Source organism: Styela clava, chromosome 2 (assembly GCF_964204865.1).
Source record: "Styela clava chromosome 2, kaStyClav1.hap1.2, whole genome shotgun sequence".
NCBI classification, from domain to species: domain Eukaryota; kingdom Metazoa; phylum Chordata; class Ascidiacea; order Stolidobranchia; family Styelidae; genus Styela; species Styela clava.
Window position 1 is genome coordinate 18,915,697 of NC_135251.1, and position 11,175 is coordinate 18,926,871.

Here is an 11,175-nt window from a genome sequence, read left to right on the forward strand (position 1 = left end):
TCGCATCCACTTAGAAACTTTTCTCACGCAGACAGGTTTTCAGGCGTGGTCGTAAACATTACCTCGTTTTCGTGTTCTTGAACTCTATTCGTTAGTTTTCAGTTGTGTATCGGAAATTTAAATATAAATCAGATAATTCAATGATCACTCCTAGGATCACTCACTCCTGTCTTCCTAGGAGTTTTAATTTGATCGCAGTAATAAAAAATTAGTGTAAAAATAGTTGTGATAGACTAGGCTAAAATTCTTTACCGGTACTTCCAAAAAACAGGTTGTTGTATGCGATGAATCATAATGATGGTACAGACGCCAACTCGAGAAACCACTCTTAAAATAAGTCCCGAAAATTTTGCAATGGTAAAGTATAGGAAGAAATTTTCGGGGGTCAAAAGTCAGGGAATGGTCCCGCATATCTGGCAACATCAGATTGAGATATTATTGTACAGCTGAGTTTAACTGATTCACTTTCTCTCCCGGTATCTGTGAATTAGGTTACAATTGATACCGGTACCGGTATAGTCTAAAGTTACTTTTCAACATGAGTCTTGGAAAATATGGTGGATTTCATGTTACATTTGTTCGACATGGTGAAACAGACTTAAACAAAAACAAAATTGTTCAAGGACAGGGTGTGAATGCTGTGTTGAATGAAAAAGGACAGGCACAGGCACGAGCTTTAGGAGAATATCTTACTCATGAAGTTTATTCACATGTGTATTCGAGTGATCTCCTTCGTGCAAAAGAAACATGTGAAATAATACTTTCACAAAATGACCTTAAATCAATCTCAGAACGCCTCATTTTTGATGAAAGAATTCGAGAACGAAATTACGGAGAAGCAGAAGGATTTTCAAAAGAAGCTTATGAAGCAATGATCAAGTCAGGGAAAGAAAAACCCGATGGAGCAGAATCTTTAAGTGAAGTTGCAGCAAGAGCAGTGTTATTTTTTAATGGGTTGTGCGATATGGTATATAATTTGAAAGCTGAATCTGTTCCAAATATACTTGTTGTGTCACATGGCAGATTACTTGCAACACTAATGACTGAGTTTTCAGAAAAATTTGGCTGCTCTTTTCCGCCTGGAAAACTGGGTGTGGTCGGGGGTAATACATCTCGTACATGCTTCAAAGTACAATTCCATAAAGACTATGGAATTAGTAATTGCCAAAAACCATTTTCGAAAAGAATACAAATGCATTGTACTGCGTTGAATAACAGCGACCATCTGAGTGAAAACCAAATCAATTCAGACAATGACATAGATGCAAAAAACTAATGCTTGTATATCATTAAGTTGAATTAATAAGTTAGTACAAGTCCATTTATAATACACTTCAATTATCTGCATCTTTACAATTGAGCACATTTTGTACATTTCCTCATTATCACAGAGTGCAATTTAGTCCAATTATGTTTATTTGTTTTAAATTATTTGCTCCTCTTCTTTTCAATATATATTTAGGAAATGCAGAATGCACTTATTTTTATAATCATGCCACCGAGACTAAATTAAATTGCAATCTCAACAAATTCCTTGAGCTGTTTTTCAGCTAAAACATCAAAATTTGGTTTTAGTTTGGCTGTGGCAGCATCATGCTGTCCTGATTGAATTACCGAACAGGTCAGAGTTGGCCTGCAGGCTGTAATTTGTCCATGTCAGGCTTACACATATTAAGATGTGTTTGAAAAATTTATATCGGCTCCTGTAAGACTGGTAGGAGGTTATTTTAATTGAAGATTGGTGAAATATGCAGCCTGTTTGTTATTCAGCTGTTTGCCACCAGTAAAAAAACCCTCAAATTTAACCCATGCCCCACTTACACGCAGCACACTTTAGGCGGCTTTTGGAAAAAATCATCTTAATTCCTGCTAAAATGTTCGGGATCAGAATTTTTTTTATATATGCTTCATCTGTGATCGTTTGCATGAAGATTATGATTTCCTTTACTGCACTATTCAATTTTAGATATCAATAAGATTTCGCCACTGACAATCAGTAGGAAGTAATCAGTTATAAATTTTATTATTTATTGGATATTATATTAATAAATGGATATTATATTGTCATAATCAATAGAAACAAAGTGTGTTATTCACTCATACTGACAGTTACGGTGACTCTTTATAGCATGGGCTTACGGTGTTATATTTATAGACAATATGATGGATATTAATCAATCGTATCTATGACTACATTTTCCATAATACCTAAGCTACCGAAAGTAATTTATAGGACAATTAATGACAACATATCTGTTTCAAAATTTCTATATATTTTGATGTCATTTAACATAACGGTGTGGTGTTATTTTTTATTTCAAACGGTTTAAGAAATATTGTGATTAGTGCAATCATTGGATTTAAACGGTTACAAAAACTTTAATCCTCTTTATATACTCTATATATGCACACGAACTTGTAATAGCTTATATCACTAATTCTAACTAGAATAAAAGTAGATAATATGGGTGTCAATGGCTGGCAAAACAGACTGGACTTGCTAATTAATCCTGTGGAGTTTGTTACTGAAACTGGTTCAGATGATACAGAGGGTGCAAAAAAGTTGAAAGAATCATCTAAATGCTCGTTAACTGGTGACGAAGCTAAAAAACTATACGAAGATATCATCAATGAACCTCTTGTCAAAGTTAAGAAGAAATCCATTGCTAAACACCGGTGTAAAAAGGAGAGAAAAGAAAAACAATTGGTTCACTTGAATGATCAAGTCGAACAACTCACTGTGAATGACATGTTCAAAGCTGCCCAATGTGGGGATATAAAATCTGTTAAAGCTTGTATTTTGAAACACAAGTTGGACATAAATGCAACTGACCAGTACTCATGGACTCCTTTGATGATGGCAGCACATGAAGGTCATATGCATGTGGTGACGTTTCTTTTAACGGAAGGAGCTAATTGGAAAGATAAGGTAGGTAGGGTCTATCAATATTTCACAATAATTAACAATAACAGTGACGTATCACTCGACTAAAATTGAGTCTCTCAATTTTCATATACCATGGAAAAAGGTCATTTGGGCCATTCCAAGCAACTGTTGAATTTCATCAATTTTTTAAAAGTGTAGTGAAAATAATTGTTTCGTATTTTTTATATCTAAAGACAATTGAATTTTATTGGACTGCTTTCATTTCACAGAAAAGCTAAAATCTCACCTAGGTTTTTGATGATTCACACAAAGTGGCCTAAAATGTAGAAATTTAAATTTAATTCACAAGTTTTGTGATGGATCTTAACATGAAGTGTTTGATAGTCTGGTATAATTATTCCTTTTCATATGAATGCACTGGACTTATGTTAATAAAGTTCAAGTTTTTGCAGTGCTGTAGAACAGGGATCCTCAAACTTTTGGTGTCACGGAGCCCCTGAAGAGGATGACTATTATTCACGGAGCCCCACAATAAATTTTAAAATTGTTACTTACCAATTATTAATATTCCTTAGTTAGTTAAAATTACTTTACTCAATTTTAATGCTAAAACTTTTTAATAGGAATAATACAAGCCATGAATAAATCTAAATTTCACAGATAAATTATAAATATTAGGGCTGTAAATTTGACACTAGACATATTAATAAATTCGGGGTTGAAGATTAGAGAGGTTCTTCTGATATTTTTGAAGACTGAAAAATCGCTAATAACGTGCGCGATTGCATCTTGATAAAATCACCGATTATTTTTGCCAGTTTGATATGTTTTTTAGTCCGTAAACATTTGCACGTCGGTGTTTATTCTCTTTTAATCACAAATTTTCCTCGGAATATGCATAAATTGCTCCATGAGGAAGAGGATAATTGCTTTTTTTTACGTGTGGAATTATGAGTTCAGTGTGAAAAACAAGCTAGTATATTATATATCATCGACGACGATATGCTAAGAATAAATAATAAAGGGGTGTATTCGCAACCCAAATTTCTTGAATGAAAAGCGGCATTTTAAAATATTAAAACGGTCACACCATCTGTTTTGTTTTAGCAGACTCGTGACAGATTGAAAAAGCTATTTAAGACAATGTCAATAACAAAATTTGGTGTTATTTTAGGTTTTCTATGGAAATTATACGGTAGTAACAGAAATCGAAATATCCATTCTGAAACTACCGACTGAGCCGCATGCGACTTTCTCGATATGTGACGATATATAAGATAATTAATGTAAAGTATATCAATCAATTTTTTATTGCAATACAATAAATTTTAATCGTCCGTATTTTGTCCAGATCTTGTGATTTTTCAAACGGTGATATATATATATATATATATCTTTAAAAGAATCTGAGTGGCGGACATCATGCGATAGGGCGAAGTCAGCGTTCCTATAGGAATGGCGCAAATTTGTCGAATTCGCTAAATTGCTGTAGTCTGCAATAAAATGAGTCATGATTCTGCTTTACATTATTTCTAATATCTTACGACAACAGCGTCGTCCAGGATATGCGGCAGTCCGACTTTGATTCTCGTTCCATGTCCGTGGATTGCCGCGGTAATTCTGAGCAGTAATGATTTTATGTTGTCGTAAGTCGACGCAACCGCAGGTTACATTGAACACAATTAAGCCAAAAAACATGGCATTTTAAACATTCCCCCATCGGTCAGAGATTGCGCACTTGTAAGTTGTACTCATGGAGATTTTAACGCCGACCTTGAGATTTTATCTTGCTCAAAAAGTAATCTTCAGTGCTGAAAGATCAAATCCAATTTGACGAATCCCAAGATCGTAAAAATACGATTTCCATCTATTTATAGCTGTTACTTGGCAGTTTAGAACCGTTTTTATGTTATTTTAGAATAGTAATCGTAATAGTAATATAGACGCAAAGACGAGTAGCGATGAACACAATTAAATAATCGTGCTCGCGTCGGCCATAGATTGAATATTTTACGCAACAGAAAACTCTTTATCTGCCAGAAAGGCATTTTTTACCAAGTTGCCTAATCGCGAAGAGTGTTGCGCGAGAATTTCTGATTACAATTTTGAACATCCACCTCCCTCTCTTTTAAAATTCTGGCTCGCTCCTGCTTGTAGATAATGTCATATTTGAATTACCGCCTTGCGATAATTCGACGCTACTGTTGTCACATTTTATTAATGCAGTTATTGCGTCTTTGGACATTTATAAAAGTAGCCAAGTAATCGAATAGCCCGCGGAGCCCTTAGGTTTCTCTCACGGAGCCCTGGGGCTCCGTAAGGAGCACTTTGAGAACCTATGCTGTAAGACATGTGTTCACCTATTTAGCTATTTACTACCATAATTTTAAGAGAGGATTTAGGTCCGCTGTCCCAAGTGAAAAATTGTCCCGTAGTGTCACGTACAATGTGCACATTATCATCATAGATCTACAGTGTTACATTGAGTAACTTAAGTGGCTTCAGTTACTGTACCAAAATATTGAGGGCTCCTGCTGTACCATTGCAACAATTTACAACAAAACACAATGAACTGTTGAAATATGGTGGATTTGCCGTCCCGTAGTGTCACGCTAATATTTTATATCCACCAAGTAAGTCTTGTGTGTAACTTTTGTGTAATTTCGTTTAATTCCATACAGCAACTGATTGAACAAAGAAACAAAACATGTAGCTGGCAGTGTAAAAATATATTGCATACCACAACATGCAAAATTTCTGGAATTGTCCTGTAGAGTTACTTGGAATAGCCCATTTAATGAGTAGGTCCTCAATGCACAACTTTCAATGACTTGATTATTAATTATTAACAATAGGTTGTGTTGTTAATCTGTCTAATTTTTCTCCAAATTTGTTCACCTTCTAATTCCAAATAATCAAGATCTAAAGATAAAACTAGCTAGTTAAGTATTACATACTTAAGTTAGTAGTACAGGGGAAAGAATACATGAGTTTCCGAAATGATAACCTTTAATAAGTATTACAGTAACTATGAAATCATCATCTTCTTGTTGCAGGTTGATGCAAGTGGATATGACGCACGAGATTTAGCATGTTTGGGTGGACATGGGGATACGGCGCATATTTTCACAAATTCAAGGATGTATATTCAAAAAATCAAGGTTGAGAGATGTAGAGAAAAGGTTCTGAAAACCATCAAACGTGAAAAGCTATGGTGTGAAGTTTGCAAATGCCATTACTATGCAACAGATGGCGAAACTGAGCATAGTTCACACAATTCATCTACTCTTCATCTGTTTAATGACAAGGATTCATCTCAACCTCATTCTTCTCATTTTTATATCTCTGTTGCAAATAAAGGCTATCAATTGATGCAGAGAGATGGATGGGATGGTGAGAGTGGACTCGGACCTGGAGGATCTGGTACTAAATATCCAGTCAAGACAGTCTTAAAACGAGACCGACTAGGATTTGGTGCTGAAAATAGCGAAGCAAAATCAAAAGTCACACATTTTGGGGCAAATGATAAAAATGCAGTTAAGAGACACCATGAGGAAATGAACAAAAAAAAACACAAAGGGACATCTTTCAATTCTAAGACTAAAAGGAAAAAAGATATGTCTAGGAGACAAGCTTTAGAAAAAGAAAAGGAGGTAAATTTCCGAAGACTGTTTCATTAAAGTTGAAGCTAAATTATTATTCTTAATGCTCTGAGCCTCTGACCATGGTTTGGTGTCTCATTTTTAATGATAAGACGTCTTTTTTGAATTATTTGTCAGTCTTGTTTTATTTCACATTGCTATTTTAATACTGAAATCACTTGGGCTAATTGAAAAGACCCCACTGTTTTTTTAATATGCATATACAGTGGCCTTTATGAAGTTTTTTTCTTCCTGTTAAACATATTACAATGAATCAAGATAAAATAAATCTTGGTACAATCATGTTTGTAAGGGAAATATGTGTTCGAGTGTCTCCTTATCTATGTTATTTAGTAGGCATCAGATGACTAATATTAATATAAAAATTAGGTTCTAAAAAAAATAAAACGTTATAAAATACCGTATATTAAAGCGATTAAGGAATGTCAAACAAACTTACGTGCCCTGTATTCTCACCTACGAACCCATGCAAGGTAATCAGAGGTGCGGTGGCGAGCGTACACCTATTGCTTAGCACAGAGTATCCCAACCTTTTTTTGGTCGCGGACTATTTTCTCACCGGCGAAAACCTTTGCGGACTCAATTGCAACCGAACTCTTTGAGAATAGGCAATAAAACTAAACACAACGGAATTTTAATGAAGTTCAAAATCGCCGCAATTAGGCGTTCGTTAAAAAAGCTGACTTTTGTAATGGCCTTTTCTGTCGCACAATATTCAATCCATGACAACGACGAGAATTTAAAATGTCTTTCTATTTTAATTTAATTGTATTCATGGTAACTCGTGGTTGCGCCGACTTACGACAAGATGAACGCATTACTTCTTTAAAATGCCACGGCAATCTGCGAACATAATAATGTGAGAATACATTGCCCGATTATATTTAGTTTTGATACATATATTTTGCGATTTTGCAAATTTGGGATCGCCGTTGGAAAAATCCTCCTATCTGCTATAAATTTCCAGAAAGTACAACTTGATTTAGTACTTATTAAAAATATATTTAAAGTATATTTGTAAATCAGAAATACCTATTCATCGCCTTGTTTTATTATTAATTTAATTGTGATCATTTTGATTCTCGGTTGTGTTGACGAAATAAAAGCAATACTACTCAAAAAAGATCATGACAATCCATGGACACAAAAATGCGTCGTGAAGTGCCCGATTATATTTTGTTTTGATTCGTATTTTTGTGAATCCGACAAATCTGAGCTGTTAGTACAACACTTACGGCGCTCCAGTACTGTACGTACCAATGTGGCGACAGTAAAACAAAGAATCCTGAGTGAAAATGCCCTGGTACTATACTGCGGTAGCACCCAAAGTTTTGCGATTTGCAATGTCTAAAAAAGCGTTTTTAATCGGTTGCGGATCATCATAAAACAAAACTTATGGTGTTCTCCGTTCTATTTTTAGTATTGCCGCTTTTCAATTCAGAAAATTTGAGTTGCCACCCTTGACACCTACCAGAAAAAAAATTATTCCTCGTTGTTCGAACTCGCGAGAAACACCACTTAGGTATCTATCGAAGCGCGTGCAGACTCGTGTTTTCGTCAAAAATCCGCAAGTGAGTTATGAAATCCAATCGTTTGATTAAGCGACACCCAAGTGACCTGTCCCGTCACCTGTTACCAAATTTTCGAGAAGTAAATTGCTATTCTAATAGTTGTATATTCGAACATATGCCCAGCTCCCCTCAGTAACCATCATCTATTGATTAATGTTATGTGAATAAACTTGCTTTTTATGTTTTAAGTAAATTCGAACGTAAATCGTAACTTTGCTGATAGTTAAGTTTTGCAAAAATGTTTGCGGCCCGCAGCGAATTTTGGCTCGTTGCGGACTCAACAGCTTCGCGGACTCGGGTTGGGAAACATTGGCTTAGCACCATGCGTCACACCGCCTAGCAAACAAATTCCCCGCTGATTAGAAGTATATATCACAAGATTACACAAAAAGTATTATATTTTGGAATAAATTGAGCTAACTCCGATGTTTATGTGTTGCGACACACCTCAATTTTGCCTATATATCAAATTGATTCATGACTGCCGAACAAACTTATATTCTCGAGTATATACCTAGTATTCCCTTGCAAGTAGGACATGTGTGCACAACATCTTTGGTTTCGTCGAACAGACATGGAAGCCATGCTAGTAGTCCACATCCCGTCAGGCACAACACGCCAGCAACGAGCCAGGTAAATCCTCCGATTTCATGATGCGTCGCTGTTAAAACTTCATTACCACAAAGAGTGCAGGTACACTGTATAGGAAGGTGAGAAAACGCTTGAAGTTGGTATACGACACCTTGCGCAGCTGGTCTCGTTACAAAACGAGTATCCCCAGTGTTCTGAGGAAACTGGTAATTATTAGATTGATCATTAAATTTTGATCCCTCAACAAGGCTGGAGTAAGGTGGGGGATTCTGAGACATCTCCCTTAGAGTTGCAAATATCCTTTACCGAGGTAGTTTAGTACAGTACAATAATATCTTGACGTCCTCAGTTAAATTCTGAAATAATACTGCTATGCAGAACCGAAAGTAAAGACTCGGCGATAAAAGGGAAAGCCCCTGCATCGCTGAATACATCGATAGCATTGGTGATGTCACAAAGTATCACTAAGGTCTGTGCACATTTAATAGCCAGGGACCAAGGACTGATCAGCTAAGATCCAAGACAGTGGTTTTCAAACTTTTCAAAAATTATTTCATGGCGGACCCCTTGCAATTTTTTTTAATGATTTATGGTTAAGATCACAACAAAAAATGCGCCGTATAATGGAAACATTATAACGAACAAAAGTATATAACAAAGTTTAATGGGATGGGTGCACTTGTTCCGTTGTAAAGCAGCATTTAGAAGCAAACTGGCATAACTACACTGCCTACTGTAACTCCCTCCTATCCCATCAAACATGCAAAAAGAAGCGTCAGCTACACCTCTGCAGTTAGTTAACTTGTAATGACAGCAATGGAACTAACTCACTCTGTGCTATTACATGCTCACAGCTTTGTGATATCACAATGGGGTAGCGTGGGCAAAACTGAAAGTAAAAAATAAGTGTATTCAGTAAGGATGCTAGGTATGACTACGTACAAGCATTTGATTCCCATCCGATTCCTAAATTTTCGATTTCGCTTCTCGATTCCGAATCTCGATTTCTTGACATATCTTGCCGAGAAAACATCCACTTAAACAATACTATATGAAATGAAAGTATGAGACACAAGAGCTATGTTCAAATATGTGGAAGGACAAGAAAGCCAAAACTAAGTAGTATGGGTATTCAATCTGTCACAGCAGACAAAATGAATTTTCGTGTTGGAAACAGAAAAACACCTGTTTCTTGCTGAGAGGTTTTTTGGGCACGAAATGGACCTATTGCATTAATTTTTAGAGAACGTTGACATTAAAAACAGTTGAATCAAGTTTTTTGACTGCTGCTTGTTGGAGAGCCTAAATTTACCCATTAGCCACGCCAAGTTTCCAGAGTGATATAGCATAGAATGACTGGCTTATGTACGTGCCGGTAAATATTTTATAGGACACGAAATGTACATATATATGGATCGTTTTGTATATATGCTGTTCTTGTTCTTTATCGTCTTAATTTCCTCGTTAGTATTTTTCTTCAGCTTTTCTTTTTACTACAATTGTTTTGAAATTTTCAATGGTTATATCATGAAAATTATGCAGAATCTAAATTATAATTTTAAAATCAACCACGCCTGTTGTTGGATCCATTAGCGCCATCAGTGTGTAGTTCCTTATAGTGAACAAGTTATGAGCTATTTCGTTTTTGTTGTCGTCATAAATGTGAGTGGGTTTGTTTCGATTTTCTGGTACAAGAAAACAAAGAAGCAATACAGGGCAAAACAAACAAATATTCGGAAAATCAGGAAAGTAGGCAAAATCCAAAAATATTTAAGTCTACTGGAAAATCAAACCTATCAAATATCCGTTACATTTGACGTTTGACTGTTCATGTTATTCTCAGTTTCGATCAGTTTTCCACTATAGACTCCATTTGCGTTTCCCACGCGATAGTATGTCCCTCCGCCTCATGAAGTATCAATGTCTCATTTCATTACTCGCATTTGATGCGTTTCTTTATTAATCTGTAGACTGAGCTGGTGAAGTGGGTTATTGATTGGTGCAATTTGCTCATTTTAATATCTTATCAATTCAAGATACAATACATTTGTGCAAGTGTGCATCATGACTCTTGAAATGAATAGAATAGTCATTTTCACTCTTGCTACAGCATCCTTCCGTTATACGCATATGGGTACACCAGGGCAAAGGCATATAGACCAAGGAAAGGCAGTTCCACGTAACCCCAACTGTTAGGGTTAAATATATTTGTTGTAATTTTCCGCGTTAGGACTGAAATTGTGAAATTATAGTTTGCTAATTAGGATTTATTTCTTGTCTTTTGCTTATTTGTTTAGATTGATAATAGTTCAATACGGGCTGCACTGAACTCGGGATTATTGAATTGCAATTTGCGAATTTGTCTCTCATGTTGATTATTTTGGGTGATATTCTCGGCGTATTTACTTTGATTCATTGCATCTGAGTCGTCAGACATGAGTGCAATTTGGAAGAATTATTGACC

General features: G+C 35.7%; 2 protein-coding genes across 2 annotated transcripts; both read left to right on the forward strand.

Annotated features, from left to right (window-relative positions):
• Positions 1–416: 416 nt before the first annotated feature.
• Positions 417–2,425, forward strand: LOC120335688 (fructose-2,6-bisphosphatase TIGAR-like). Its single transcript, XM_039403265.2, has one exon. The coding sequence runs from the start codon at positions 539–541 to the stop codon at positions 1,274–1,276; it is 738 nt and encodes a 245-aa protein (XP_039259199.2). The 5' UTR covers positions 417–538; the 3' UTR covers positions 1,277–2,425.
• Positions 2,426–2,464: 39 nt separating this feature from the next.
• LOC120335687 (G patch domain and ankyrin repeat-containing protein 1 homolog) lies at positions 2,465–6,846 on the forward strand. Its single transcript, XM_039403263.2, has 2 exons — positions 2,465–2,929; positions 5,944–6,846. The coding sequence occupies exons 1-2, from the start codon at positions 2,465–2,467 to the stop codon at positions 6,565–6,567; spliced, it is 1,089 nt and encodes a 362-aa protein (XP_039259197.2). The 3' UTR covers positions 6,568–6,846.
• Positions 6,847–11,175: the final 4,329 nt, after the last annotated feature.